Source organism: Acipenser ruthenus, chromosome 16 (genome assembly GCF_902713425.1).
Source record: "Acipenser ruthenus chromosome 16, fAciRut3.2 maternal haplotype, whole genome shotgun sequence".
Lineage (NCBI taxonomy): Eukaryota > Metazoa > Chordata > Actinopteri > Acipenseriformes > Acipenseridae > Acipenser > Acipenser ruthenus.
In genome coordinates, this window is record NC_081204.1 from 14,581,891 (window position 1) to 14,596,675 (window position 14,785).

The window sequence follows — 14,785 nt, forward strand, 5'->3', positions numbered from 1 at the left end:
TGACTCAATTTACTCCTTATCATAAAGACTTTCATGGGGTAAAATAGCTTTCTCTTTTGAGTTAGTCTTCAGGAGCTATGAACTGTTGTGTGACGTAGCCTACTGTATCATGTAATCGAGATAATTAAGTTACAAATCCTGAAACATGACTCAAATTACTCCTTTTGCATTTGCTTTTGTAACTGGGTGAAATTTTCCAGACAGTAAGAGAATACAACTGGATGCAATAAATAATGTATTTACGTTCAAATAGCATGAGTCTAAAAGCAGTTTTGCACAGTTGTTATGCCATGAGGAAAATAGGGTGATTGTCTCCTAACCTGTCCACCGAGAACACCCGGTGTCTGCTGCAGTCAGCAAGATATTAACGTGTGATATAAACTTCTATCCCTCTTTAAAACACAGGTTTCATGATCTGCTAACTTGATTACATTACTTTAGTATTCTTGCCCAACAATGAATTTGTAATCAAGACATCAAATACCTAATATGGGGCCAAATTGTGAAGGTTTACTAGCAAATCTTCAGAAAGTATGCTTCATTAAGCAAAAATGAAAAGGGATACCTTCCCTTTCTTCCCAGAGAGACAGAGACACAAGGAATTTGGTTATCAAGTCTGAACAATGATATTGTGAACACTTACTGTTCAGAGGCCCCCAGATGCCTGCAAAGTTCTGGAGTTATCTGAATTTAAAAGAATGCAAACTGCCTTTTATTGAAGTACTAGCCTTGCATGTTTTCAGAGTGGAATGAGCTTTGAAAGCTAATAACTTTCACTTGGCTGCTGTTTCTAAATCCCACATGAGGCTAATGATTAATGACCATGAGAGGACTCTGAAGTGGATTTCTGGTGTCTTGGGAGATGGTTCGAGATTAAAAATGTATGTGGTCCATTAAATGTTAGTAACTACGGCCATTGTTAGTGTGGGGTCAATAAAACCCACAGCACTATATTTTTATCCCCACATTATTAAGTTGTATAATGGTTTACTTAAAACAGAATTAATAGAATACAGTCTTGGACTTAATTTCACCTTTCAGCTTTGAAGGAGACAAAGCTGTGAGAAGACGACCAAGGCAGGTGAAGGGAGGGAGATGCAGCGTAGGGGAGGAATAAACGATCCACCAGGCTGAGTTAGGTTGGTCCCAGTGTTAAGATACTTGAACATTATTAAAAGGAGGTAGAGACTTATTTCCCCCTTAGTCTGTATTACTTATAGCCTTGTGGTCTTCACACTCTTTGTCACAATGAAAATAAAGAAAACAACACCAACAACAAAACCAAAAGGGACTTTTTTGCTCTTGAGAGGCATAAAAATGTTTTCGCTATTACATCAATATACTGTGGCACTCGCCACACATTAGTGATGCAATAAGCACGTCACTTTGACCGCAATACGCCTGGCCAGGTGATCTGTTTTTTCTCTGTAAAAAAACTGTGTTATGAGAAAAGTAACTACTTGTATCTGAAAAGAAGGATAAATAAATGTATATATCTATATGTGATAGAGACATACTGATTCTGTCTCTGTCACATATAAAGGGGTCATGATTGACAGTACAAAAGGTGGCGTAGCGAGGTGATCTTTTCCTTTGTATGGTTAGAGCTGAACCGGAAGGAGACCGTGCATTGTAATTGTGAGTGTTTTGTTCTGTCGTGTCTAAAGAATTACTGTTTGTTATTATTAGACAGCTGAACACGATCCGAAGCTGTTGCCAAGGGCCAGCACATATCCAGACAGCACTGCACTTGTTTCATGATAAACTGTATTTACACTGCGAGCACTAAATCACTCACTGTTTTGTGTTACGTGTGGGTGTTTAGGAAACGGGACTGTTATTATTTCAGGACCAACCCGTGGATTACAACAGAGCAATACACGCCGCTGTATTGCCTGTTCTCATTGTTATTGTTTACTGCCGTTTTGTCACCAGACTTTGGATTGTACAAATAAAATATCATTGCACCTAGATTATCGTTGTCTGTCTGTTCATTGATCACTGCTGCATTCCTGCACCTGCACACTGTTAACCACTTTGCCACACTATATTATTACGCTAATTAGTTTCACTTCTGTGTGGGTAAAATTGAAGTATGTTCCTTTAAGCCGAGTTAAATCGCTGCTATTTTTTAACAATAGAACCGCCATGGCAGTCATTTTGACAGTTTTAGTTTTCAAATTTAAATTACTCTGCATTTCTGAAAGTTATGCGGTTGTCCGTTTATGACTTTTCCTAAATACATGTACTGATGGCGCGTGAAAGGCAGGTTCGTGAAAGTAAGGAAGTTATAATCATTTTGACTGCCTTTTACAATACATGTTTTTATTTTGAATATAACCTACAATATTCTATTTTTTTTATATACAAGCCTGCTGTTATCTCTACCCCCCACTGAGCTTACTTCTGCAGTGCCAGCCGCTTTGCCTGTATTGTCTCCTGCAGCAGCTGCAGGCGTGCCAGCCATGCCAACCGCTTCACCCGCAGCAGTGCCAAGGACTCCAGCTGTATCACCAGCATGGACAGGCATTCAGGAGACTGGGAAGGATGGCACTATTTGGGAAAAGCCAGTGTTGACGCTGTGGAAAGACGGGCTGCACAAAATGTGTTGACTGAAACCTCAGGTCCCACTCTCAGTGCATTTCATTTGTTGATCGATATGCGAATGCTACACCACATTCAACGCTGTACTGTAGTAGAGGCACATAGGATACAAAATGATGATTGGCAAGAGAGTTGAAGAAAAAAAGCAGCCTGGTTGGAACAGTGAACAAAGCAAGAAGAGAGTTTCTGCCATCTGCACAAAACTTGCAACCACAGCTGAACTCCAGTATAATTTTGAAACACAATGACTGTGCTACGTTAACTGTTTACAAGTGCAAGCCGAGAAAGAATGTAATTATTCTCAGCTCCCTTCATACGTAAATTGCCATTGGGACTTTTTTTATTATTTGGAATCTGCAATTATTTTTTCTCATTTTCTCAATGTGGAAAGTCCAATTATTTTATTTCAACCTGGCTTACTGCTGCCACCCCCGCGCTGACTCAGGAGAGACGAAGACGGACACACGTGTCCTCCAAAACATGCGGCATCAGCCGTCCACTTCTGCAGCCACCTCAGAGCTGCAGCATCGGAGGACTACGCAGCTCTGGGCAACTTACAGGCAGGCCCGCAGGCGCCCAGCCAGTCTACATGGGTCGCTGGTGCGTGGTGAGCCAAGGACACCCTAAGCCCTCCCCACCCGTGCGCCGCCCCCTGGGAACTCCCATCCACGGTCGGTTGTGGAATAGCCTGGACTCGAATCGGCGATCTCCAGGCTGTAGGGCGCATCCTGCACTCCACGCGGAACGCCTTTACCGGATGCACCACTTAGGAGCCCCGCCATTGGGACTATCGACAAGAAAATAACGGAGACTGTTGATTTCTACAAGCATGACAGAGGCTTAAGGCTTCGTCCATGGCCACCACAATCCCCAGATCTCAATTAAATTTGGCATGCTTGAGATAACCTTAAACAACTTGTCATCACGATCCTCTGCTTACCTCTATCCAGCAGCTTCATAAAATACTAATGACTGAATTGATGAATATCCTTTGAGATTTCCAGCACTTTGTGGCGTCAATGCTATGTTGTGTTAAGGCTGTGATCAGGGTAAACACTGGCCAAACCAGATATTAAGTGCATATCCTAATAAAGTGGCCAGCTAGTATATTTATAAATGGCACACTGCTTGTGATATTGGAATGCATTTGTGCCTTGTGCCCATATAATTCATTTACATACACACTTATTTCTTTGTAACTTAGTCAGACATTTGTTTCCATCTAACCTCCAATGCCCATCTGCTATTTTGATTTTTGGATTTAAACATACGACTAAACAGACAATAATAATAATAATAATAATAATAATAATAATAATAATAATAATAATAATAATAATAATGGCATTCTAACTGGTTGAAGTCAAACATGTTTCATTATAGATATGGACAGGTTAAAAACTTTGACTTGACCTTTGTTTTAATTTTGACATTCAAAGCGATGGAAAAAATAAGAAATGACAGAATTTATTAATGTTTTTCACATTTTCATCCAGCCCTCAGGCAACAGAACAAGGTCAGGCTGAAAAAGATTTTCAGTTTGGTTACTTTTACATTCCCAATTATGAGAATTACCTTGTAAAAAGTTAATGTGGAAGAATTTGTGACAATGACTTAAGGAAGTACCCAGACTATGGCTGTACTCATTTTATCACAAGCCTGTATAATGTGGGCCCATCTGCATGGATGCATTGATGACTATATAACCAGTCACACGCCATTGTTCACTTTTGTCGCTTAGGGGAAATGCTGTTATGGACTTGTCAACAAGCAAAATACAAATTTAAAACATGCACACAGCTGCAAGGGAAGTGACAATAAATGAAAGAAAGCATTTCCACGCCCTTCAATTTGTTGACACTGACAGAGATTTCAGGTCAGATACTGAGAGTGAAGTTGACGTGAATATCTTAAGTAAATGCAATTTTACAAAAGCTCATGGTTGTATTCTCCTAATTGTTCAAACATTTGTTTTAATCTATGAAACAATAATGTCAATTATTGAAAATGTTAATTTGAAAACCATAAACTGGATAATACAGTGCCTTTACTTTCTTTCTTGGTAATGGGGTTTTAAAAGTTTAGTCAGACCTACTACAGGTTTGCGCCACAAATGATTATATACAGTTTTAAATTGTATACGACTACTGTTACATTGCTTCCATAACACTGTGTTTTACTGTAGACCTTTATAACGATATTCTTTTTTTATGTTTTTAATGTATTTACAGGATTTCTCTTTTGAAAATGGATTGGAAAATGTACAATATACAGAGACAAATTTGGCTTAAAGATCAATTAAAAGTCAGGCAGATTTAAATTCCAATTAGACCAAGCAGAACGGTGATGGAGAGGCGGAGAAACGGAATAGCTGTGTTTGTAATGAAAGCAAGGTAGATGTAATTAAGGGCAAAGTGGCAGGGGGCTCTGAGCTCAAAGGGGAAGGAGGATGGGGAAGGGAGCCAGTCTGGGGCCCTGGTCACCCAGAGCGATGTGTGGCTGTAAGGGGGCAACAACATCAAATGAATTGGGTTAAAGGCCAAATACTTACCTTGACACAGAAAAGAAGAGAAAAAAGCACAAAGCAAGATAGGAAAGAACACCCCCCAAAAAGACAGAGAAAAATAAAAAAGACCACCACACAGATCCTGACTCGCACAGAGGATATAAGAAATATATGTTTTAAATATTCAATACAGAGGAGATTTGTGCTTTAATTAGACATATTAAACAACTTCTAGAGTCTCAATATATTTTACCATTTGTGGCTATGTGTTCCTTTCCTCGTATTATATGTAATTAATTGCATTTGTGGCCTATTAAAGTCATCAATAATCACTAATTTGTCTATTTTAACAATTGTCCAAGATTTTCAGTCACAGGGGTTTGATTTGCACAGCAAATCAAAACAGAAGCAATGAGGTGGTCTAATAAATGTGCACACGACTGTATCTTAAGTCATTAAAGTTACTCTGGTTATGTTATGATAAACAATGGAGGAAACTACCATGACTACCTTATACTGGAGGAAACTGTAAGGGGAATCTATGGTGTTTCCACAGCTATGCCAGTTTCTCCAGGGCCATTTCAATTATTATTCTGGACAGCTCTAAACAATCTTGTCACATTTCCACCAATTGTATGCTGTTTAATTTAGCCATGTTTACATTACTTATTTACATGGCTGACCCCTTTTTGTATAGAACCTGGTCCCTTTTGTAGATATCACATCTTTATATGACTGGTCCCGTTATTTTAAGGTCGCTGTTTTTGTTCACAGGTATTGTTTTTGGACAGATAAGAAGAAACACTTTTCAGATGCTCCTGATATTTTGAAGAAGTTTACTGTTTAGCCTTGAAATGTCAATGAGCACATAGAACACAACAGAACTGTGCAAAACGTCTCACTTTTGATTTCATCTCCTGCTCAGTTTACAATATAGAACATATTTTAGCAACATCCTGGAACACTACTCCAAAGCCTTGTCCATTCTCCTTGAATAGACTTCTAAATAATATGTAATCATCTCAACAACTTAAATGTAAAATCTTAATATCAGACATGTCTTAAGTGGCTGTTTTCTTCACCGTGTCTGTTTATATATCATTTTCTGTTTTTTAATTAAGCCAATATCATTTCACCATCTTATTTTAGTTTAAAAAACAATTGCACCCATTTCAAATTGTTTCAATGCTACTAAAATTTGATAATGAAAACTTACTTTTAGTGAACTGTTTTTCCCGTTCTCTTTTTTTTGTGATGTCATTTCATATACATTATAGTAAGAATGTAAAAAAAAAAATTATATAAAAAAGGCATTATATTTCAGGTTTTTCGTTTATATTTTCGTACATATTGAAGCAATATAAGGACACAATGTGACAATTCTTTCCTCATATTGCTTCAATATATTTTAAAATCAAGCGTATCCTAGTTTGTTACAAAATAATATATCCAATGTTAAGAATAATACAATGACAAGATACCTTATATAAAATTGCCTAACAGATTATAGAAAAAGGGAGATTACTGTATATGTAGAGCCATTAATACGGCAGGAGAGACGAGAATAACATGCATAGCTTAACATTCATGACTTGCACAACTTACTGTTTGTATTGACGCTTTCACAGAGTTCCGTTTTGGCCTCTCCGTTCGGCCTGTCGCTGGATTTGTGTGACAGTCGGGAGGACATTGTAGCAGCCGTCGCCACGGCTTTGAAGCTGCGCTTGCGTTTCTGCACGTTCAGCTCTGGGTGGAATATGATGATATACACTTTCGGCATATACAGCATCCCCAGTGCCACCGAAGCACTTAAGTTCATAGATATGGTGAGCGTGGTGGTCTGAATGTACAACTGCAAGACAAGAGACAAATATAACATTAAAAAATACAGATGTTTACAGCAGTAAAGCGCACTGTGGCCTAGCAGACAGAATCACTGTAAGAAGCCCACTAAGTAGACACCTTCAGGTATATAGTTACCAATGCCTTTCCTTTAATGACAGCAATAGTCGTCTTATAGGAGACTGAAGCTTTGTTTACATGTCAAGACACATAACGTTAGGTTACTTACTGTAACCCTGGTTCCCTTTCAATTTGAAGACGACCACCAAAACTTTTTACATATGGGAAATGTATACCAGAGCTGTCACGAGGGAGAAGAAACAGCAGCGTACGAGGAACGCATCATAACCACTTAACCCTAGGTTAGCGGTACAAGCGTGCAACCTCAAGGACCCTCATGCCTATTGAAGGCAAAGAAGGATCTACCACATACAAGCAGTAGAACCTGAAGAATGTATGCGGCGTAGCCCAGCTAGCAGCCGTACATATATCAGACAGTGAGGCCCCTCTGAAGAGGGCCCAAGATGTAGCCAAGATGTAGTCTCCTGACTGAGGAGATCCAGGCAAAGCGGGATCTCCCAGGGCTGGCCTTGTATGAGCTGGCATAGGGTCAAGAGCCAGATTCTCCTGGGCCACCGAGGGGCCACTGGAGAACTGTCGCTTTCTCTAACCGGACCTTCTCCAAGAAGGCCGGGAGCAACGGTACTGGCGGGAATGTGTAAAGGAGCGTCCTGGGCCACTCGTGGGCTAGGGCGTCAATGCCGAGTGGACCGCCTAAGCGGTGGAGGGAATACCACAGGGGGCAATTGAGTTTATATTACCAGATCCATGTTGCCTTATGTTTCTGTTATATAGATTTCCATTTGCTAATCACAGTTGGGGGCAGAAGTTATAGTTCCTCACCCTAAGTTGTAATTTTACAATCCACCGTCAAAAATTGAGCTTTTAGGAGTTAGAAGTGGTTGAAAAAGAACATTAGTTGGTATGTCTAGTAAATAATTATCGAAGCTTAAACAGCAATAGAGCAGTGTAGAAAACACAAATGTATAACATATTAAACAGGTTTTAAGAAGAACAAAATACAGATGTCATTTCTTTAACATTAGCAATTTTGTATCATGCTGTTAAGTGTGGAATGGGACAACAGTTATGTTTAGTGTACAATAAACTACATGGTTTCATGATTGACAGTGAACATGCTTTATATCAATCTGCTATGTGCCAGTGCCCAATGTGGGTGTGCAACCAGACTTCGAATCGCGGTAATTGCTTGGAAAGCACTGTTCCAACATCTATTTTATGACACACAGAGGAATGACTTTTCATCTGAGAAGGACTTCTCTCCAATAAAATTAAACCGAGCATGAATATGTAAAAATGGGAACAATGCATGAAAATAATACAGATCCAAGGATGACAGGTAGGTCTCCCATGTTTCAAGCTGTTTCCAGAAGAGAGGAGCGCTTTAGAGTCACAGGCTGCTTCTTTTCCAAACACTTTGCCTTTTGAATAGAGCTTTACAAAATTAAACAAAATGTGGTGTCTTTAACAGGTCCTTTAGTTAGTTGCAAGCTTTTTAAATTTGTATGTGGCCTAGTGACTTAAGGTCAGAGATTCTCAAACTTTTTTGTTTGGGTGACCCCCTTTTCAAAACAATTCTGAACAGACAGGTACCCCCAATAGGAAAGGGCAACCAAGAAAAATTGTACTGCTGTGAAGCAGATATTTTTTGTATTTTGTCTGTAAGTATTACAAGGCCTATCTCTCACCACAATCGTGAAAGAAAATGTTAGGTACATTAAATATGTGTTGTTTTACAAAAGAAAACTTTGCAGACAACTTCTGCAGACCCTAATTCATGAAGAAGCTTTAGGTGATCTTCATAATTTCTAAATATCAACAATTAGCATCCAGTAAAAGGAGTTGCTGCATTATAATGTTGCTTGACAGAGATGAACGGTTTGGACAAGATACATATTTAATTGAGTTCAATGAAGCCTGACTGAAGAACCTATTGTTACGTGTGTAAGAAGCATTCTTTTTTAGTAAAGTGGTTGTAACTAAAGTATCACAGTATCACTCAATATATACGTCAGAAATGTGCAGTTATAGCAAACATGTATTTTCATTATAAAACATGAGATCTGGTACTACACTCAGTTAAAGAAAGGTCTTTGTTTGCATTGCGTTCAAGGAAGTCTGTTCTCTCCAAAATTGAAATACTCAACTGGAATGGAACCTGACTGCAAAAGTCCATGTACCAACTCAGGAGGACTGATGTGCAACTGACAACCTTGCTCCTCCTACACGGCAATCACCTGGAAAACCTAAGTAACAGATGTTGCCAAGCTACGAAACCCTGAAAGAGTTCGGCCTGGCTGGTGTTTACTGGATCCTGAGCACCAGAGTCCCTATGGTGCGGAGAGGCTGACAAACAGCCCTCCGAGCCTGCAGGAGCTTGAAAGCCAGTGCAGTTCTTCCTATGGGTCCTCAGGCAAGCGAGCGTGACCGAGCTTTGAACCAGCGATCTCCTAATTACACAACAAACTCCACATGGTAATCCACAAGGGACCAGTGAAAAGGGTGTGAGACCTTGTGAATATGAAATTGGCACACACAAACACACAGCTTGCTATACCTACAGTATTATCCATAACTATTAAACACTTAATACATAGTACAAGTATAGAAAAGTGTAATAGAAGTATTGTGAACGAATGGTAAAGCATAGGTAAGCATTGGAAAGCCCATAGAGGAATGGTAATGCAAATAAAGAGACTGGACAAACTATGGAAAAATGCATAGTACCACTGGCAAAACTGCAAAATTACTGTGAAAATGTACTGTGGTAAATTTATAATGACAGTGCTAAATTTAGAAATACTAAGTTAAACATTAAAAGTTCAATGATAAACTGTTCAACTCTTTTTCAATGCCTTTGAAACATTGAAAACATTGAAAACAAATTCCAGTTGAAATGTTTTTTTTTTTTTTTCCTAACAGTGCTGTACTGTTTTTCCACACAGAAACTTAACATTGTTTATTTTTCACCGGCAAGCAAGGTTAGCAGCAGAAATCAGCGCAATGCAATTGTATGTACTGTATATAGTTGATATAAATCAGTAATTGGAATGTCAACTAACTTTTTTGCTTGAAAGTGCACTTTGACCAAATCATAAATACTATGGTGTCACAAGGCTGGCTGAGTGGTGACACGTCAGACCCGGAAGAAACACAGACAGACAGTAGTGGTGAGTGAAACTGAGATGCAATGGTAGCGTTCAGAAGGTTTATTGCAAAATAAAAAGGTTTTAAACACAAAACAGGACACAGCACTTTACGCCAAATAAAACAGACAAACAAAACGAACAGACACTAACAAACAGGACGAACACTAAACAAACACCTACCACGTAGCAATTGCTTCTTAACTTTAATTATCTCCTCACTCTCTCCCGTTCCTTCGCCCTGAACATACAAATGCACACAGGGGCAGGGCACATTGCCACATATACCCCCCCTTGTGCGCAGCACACATGGCCTCAATGGCCACCTCCCCCCTTAAAAATCCAGCAGTCCAGGACAAAGTCTCGGGCTGGGAAGGGAGGCTTCAGTGGGCCCATGGCTGGCAATGCTGTCAGCACCCCTGCCGGTAGTGGCACGGCTGACAGCATGCTGGTCCACTCCTGCAGCGAAATTGCTGTGGGGGGTGCTGGTCTCCTGACCTCTCCCCCTTTCTTCGTAGCTGGTAGCTCCCTCCTGTGGGGCTCCGGCCACAAGAACTCCTGCAGCAAAACTGCTGCTGGGAAAAGTGGTCCCCTGACCTCTCCCCCTGTCTTTGTAGCCGGTAGCTCCCCTTTCTGGGGCTCCAGCCACCATACTCCCTGTGGTGGAGGTGCGGGAAGCAGAGACAGCTCCTGCTGTTCTGCTCCTGGCAGTGGCGGAGGCAAAGGCAGCTCCTGCTCCTCTGCTCCTGCTCCTCTGCTCCGGGCAGTGGCGGAGGCAGAGGCAGCTCCTGCTCCTCTGCTCCTGGTGGTGGTGGAGGCAGAGGCAGCTCCTGCTCCTCTGCTCCTGGTGGTGTCGGAACCAGCAGGTATTCACCCTCTGCTGGTGGAGGTGGGAGGGGCCAGCAGTCTTCCCACAGCGGTGAAGGTGGAACCAGCAGGTATTCACCCTCTGCTGGTGGAGGTGGGAGGGGCAAGCAGTCCTCCCACAACAATGAAGGTGGAACCAGCAGGTATTCACCCTCTGCTGGTGGAGGTGGTGGAGGCAGAGGCAGCTCCTGCTGCTCTGCTCCTGGAAGTGGCGGAGGCAGAGGCAGCTCCTGCTCCTCTGCTCCGGGCGGTGGCGGAGGCAGAGGCAGCTCCTGCTGCTCTGCTCCTAGTGGAGGAGGCGGTGGAGGTGGAGGTGGGAGCAGCGTGTAGTCTCCTGGTGATGGAGGTGCGAGCAGTCCCCTGCAACTACTGTTGCAGGGGACTGGTGCGGCTCTGCCTCCCTTGCAGGGGACTGGTGCGGGTCTCTCTCCCTTGCAGGGGTAGGTGATGGAGGCAGAGGCAGCTCCTGTGGTGACGGTGGGGAAAGTGATACCAGCAGACATTAACACTCTGCTGGTGGACACGGGGACAGCAGGCATTCTTCCTCTGCTGGTGGACACGGGGACAGCAGGCATTCTTCCTCTGCTGGTGGACATGGGGACAGCAGGCATTCTCCCTCTGCTGGTGGACACGGGGACAGCAGGCATTCTTCCTCTGCTGGTGGACACAGGGACAGCAGGCATTGTTCCTCTTCTGGTGGAGGTGGAACCAGCAGGCATTCTCCCTCTGCTGGCAGCTTGGGTCCTAGGGCTGTGGAAGCACAGACTTCCCTTCTTGGGTTATGGAAGCACCGACTCCCCCCTCTTTGGGCTGTGGACGCACCGACTCCTCCTTCAGCTCCTCCTGGCAATTACGCCATGGCTGGTTTTCTTCCTCCCATCCCATTTCTTAAAACCAAAAAAACTGCGTTATTCTTTCCGGCCTGAGTCTGGGGGCGCTGGTATCCCGCTTCTGACAACCATATGTCACAAGGCTGGCTGAGTGGTGACACGTCAGATCCGGAAGAAACACAGACAGACAGTAGTGGTGAGTGAAACTGAGACGCAATGGTAGCGTTCAGAAGGTTTTTAAACACAAAACAGGACACAGCACTTTACACCAAATAAAACAGACAAACAAAACGAACAGACACTAACAAACAGGGACGAACACTAAACAAACACGTACCACATAGCAATTGCTTCTTAACTTAACTAATTATCTCCTCACTCTCTCCCGTTCCTTCGCCCTGAACACACAAATGCACACAGGGGCGGGGCACATTGCCACATATGGTTTAAAACGCAGTATAAAACACTGCAGAAAAATTAATATGTTCTGCTGTTTTCTAAAGTAATCATTTTGTTGAAAGGTTTGCTTAACCCAGACCAGCATGCTCTGCTTTGATTAGACAGCTAGCATATTTCTACACACAAATCGTATTAAGGCAAATTGAATCAAACTGATTTATACACATGTTCCAATCTCATGCTGTGCATATTCACAGGCAGTGTAGAATGAATAAATAAAGACAGGTCAATATTAAAAAACTAAAAAAAGAAAAAAAAGAAAAAGAAAAACATCTACAGATCCTTTTACATAATAGATTTAGGATAAAAAGCCTCACATACTGTTTGAATTGTTAATTCCTATGCATTCACTTATTGTATTGTGCGTACAGTATGTGCTAACCATGCATCTTTAAAATGTGATGGACTCCCAATAAATACAACTTTTTATAATTTTTTTATGTGAGCACATTGCTAATATGAGAGTAGTAGCACATAGATGGGCAATCCTGTTTCTATTGCGAATATGACACCTGCAAAGCAAGCAGTATTCCAAATACCTGAATTCTGAACACAGTAAGCTGGATTTCAATTCTGAATAAAAAAAGGAGTAGCTCGCTTTGTGAACACTGTACAGCACACTGAATTCCATGATATATCATGGGTACAGCCGTCGTGATGCATTTCCTTGGTGATTGTTGCTACAGACTTCTAACAAATCTGTATCACCATAGGGGAGGCAATCTATCAAACAAAACTCAGACTGAGTAATACATGTGAAATTCATGCTGTAGGACAAAAACATTTGTTGAAATGTAAGTATACATCCATGTTCCCTTCCTATTCACAAAGTATTCACATCCAAAATGATCTGTGAGGAGCTGTGGCGGGGCTGCACATGTACATACATGTGTATATATTATGTGTGCGTTCGTGTTCTGTAATGTACAGATTTGTATTTAAAAGCTGTGTTTGAATCCTTGCGTGGTGTCTGGGTTCCCCTCCAAAAGACGGACAAGCCAGCCATGTGAGAATGTGACTGGTTAACCTAACCTGATTGGAGGGAAACCTGGAAAACATGTGCACAATGTGGCCAGGTCCTAATTGATTTATTGGTGGTCAATTAGGCCTGGTCACATTGTATGAAGGAGGAGCTGAGACACAGCACCTGGGGTTGGTTCAGTCTGAGAAAGGACTGAGAGCAGTAAACTGTGCTCTCTGTCTCTGCACAGAGCTAGCTTTTGATTGGGTGATATTATTTCTTCTGACTCCTGTTTCTGCTATTCCTACACGGCTACTCTTCCACAGGAGACAATAATGATAACAGTATTTTCTACAGAGCCATCAGTTATTACACACTGTGCCAGCATTGCTAAGCATGGCAGTAAAACCCTTTACTGTCTCACAAGTTAGAATGAAGTGATCCTTTTCCATAATAGGTCATATGAAAAATGTTAGGTTACTTACCGTAACCCTGGTTCCCTGAAAGAGAAGACGACCACCAAATCTTGCAAGGTCGCATCACTCGCATTCGCGGGTTCAATGCAAAAGAGGAAGTGAGCTCTGCGGAGTGACTACTTATTCCCTCGGTAGGCGGGACAGAGGACGTCATTCCCTGGAGGGGCCTATCGGCATCTCTGACATAAAATGCTCAGTAAATACCTGATCTGTGGCAGGCAGTATTGGTTGATGGTCGTCTTCGAATTGAAAGGGAACTTCTACTATATAGCAAATTATGAGCAATGACATCCGGGTGACCTGCTGCACAGGCACCAGGAAACAGCAGTTTGTCTATAGCGTTAAATTATTTGAAATTAATCTGAATTAAATTAAAAATGAAGCTTTCAAGATTTCTAAAAGTGCTGGCCAAAAAGGATATATTCCACAACCATGTGGCCACAAAATGCCTAATACTGCAAATACCAGTCACTGCTGCAGACATTTCCTAGAATTATTTCACTTCCATTTTTGGTTTTCAAGTCATATTAACATTGAGATACTTCATAATGACAATCACTGATTTTTTTTTTTTTTTATCTTTTGGAACTTTAACTAAAGGAATGATCCCGTGGTCCAAAATCTTTGATCATTACCTGCAGTGACTCGCATGGTTTCAAAAGATTTTGCTGTTGTTGCGCCCTGCCTGTGTTATTTGCTATGCATGGTTTATCTTGTCTATATTTTCCTTAAGTTGCGCTACCCATTTTTCTAGTGCAGCACCATGCAATAGAGGTGTGTCACATGGTAATATTTTGGTACCTGGGGTGCACATTATTCACCTGTCATTGTTTCATATGGGAATGTGGTGTTGCTCTAACAATCATTAAACACAGGTGCAAAATCTCAGCTCCCATTTTGATGTACGGTCAGAGTGACATACATTAGAAAGGGGAAAAATATTCATGTTTATCAATAGCGCTCACAGAAAAAAGTACTACCTTGGCTTGCAATTACCTACAGCATGTCAACTA

The 14,785-nt window shown here is 41.5% G+C and overlaps 1 protein-coding gene across 1 annotated transcript in view; it reads right to left on the reverse strand.

The window, feature by feature from the left end:
* The window catches only part of LOC117412575 (metabotropic glutamate receptor 7-like), a 241,915-nt gene that overhangs the window by 13,372 nt on the left and 213,758 nt on the right, over positions 1-14,785 (reverse strand). Inside the window, exon 9 of the mRNA XM_034021059.3 lies at positions 6,716-6,962. Coding sequence (XP_033876950.1) covers positions 6,716-6,962 — 247 coding nt within the window. The remainder of the gene's footprint in view (positions 1-6,715; positions 6,963-14,785) is intronic.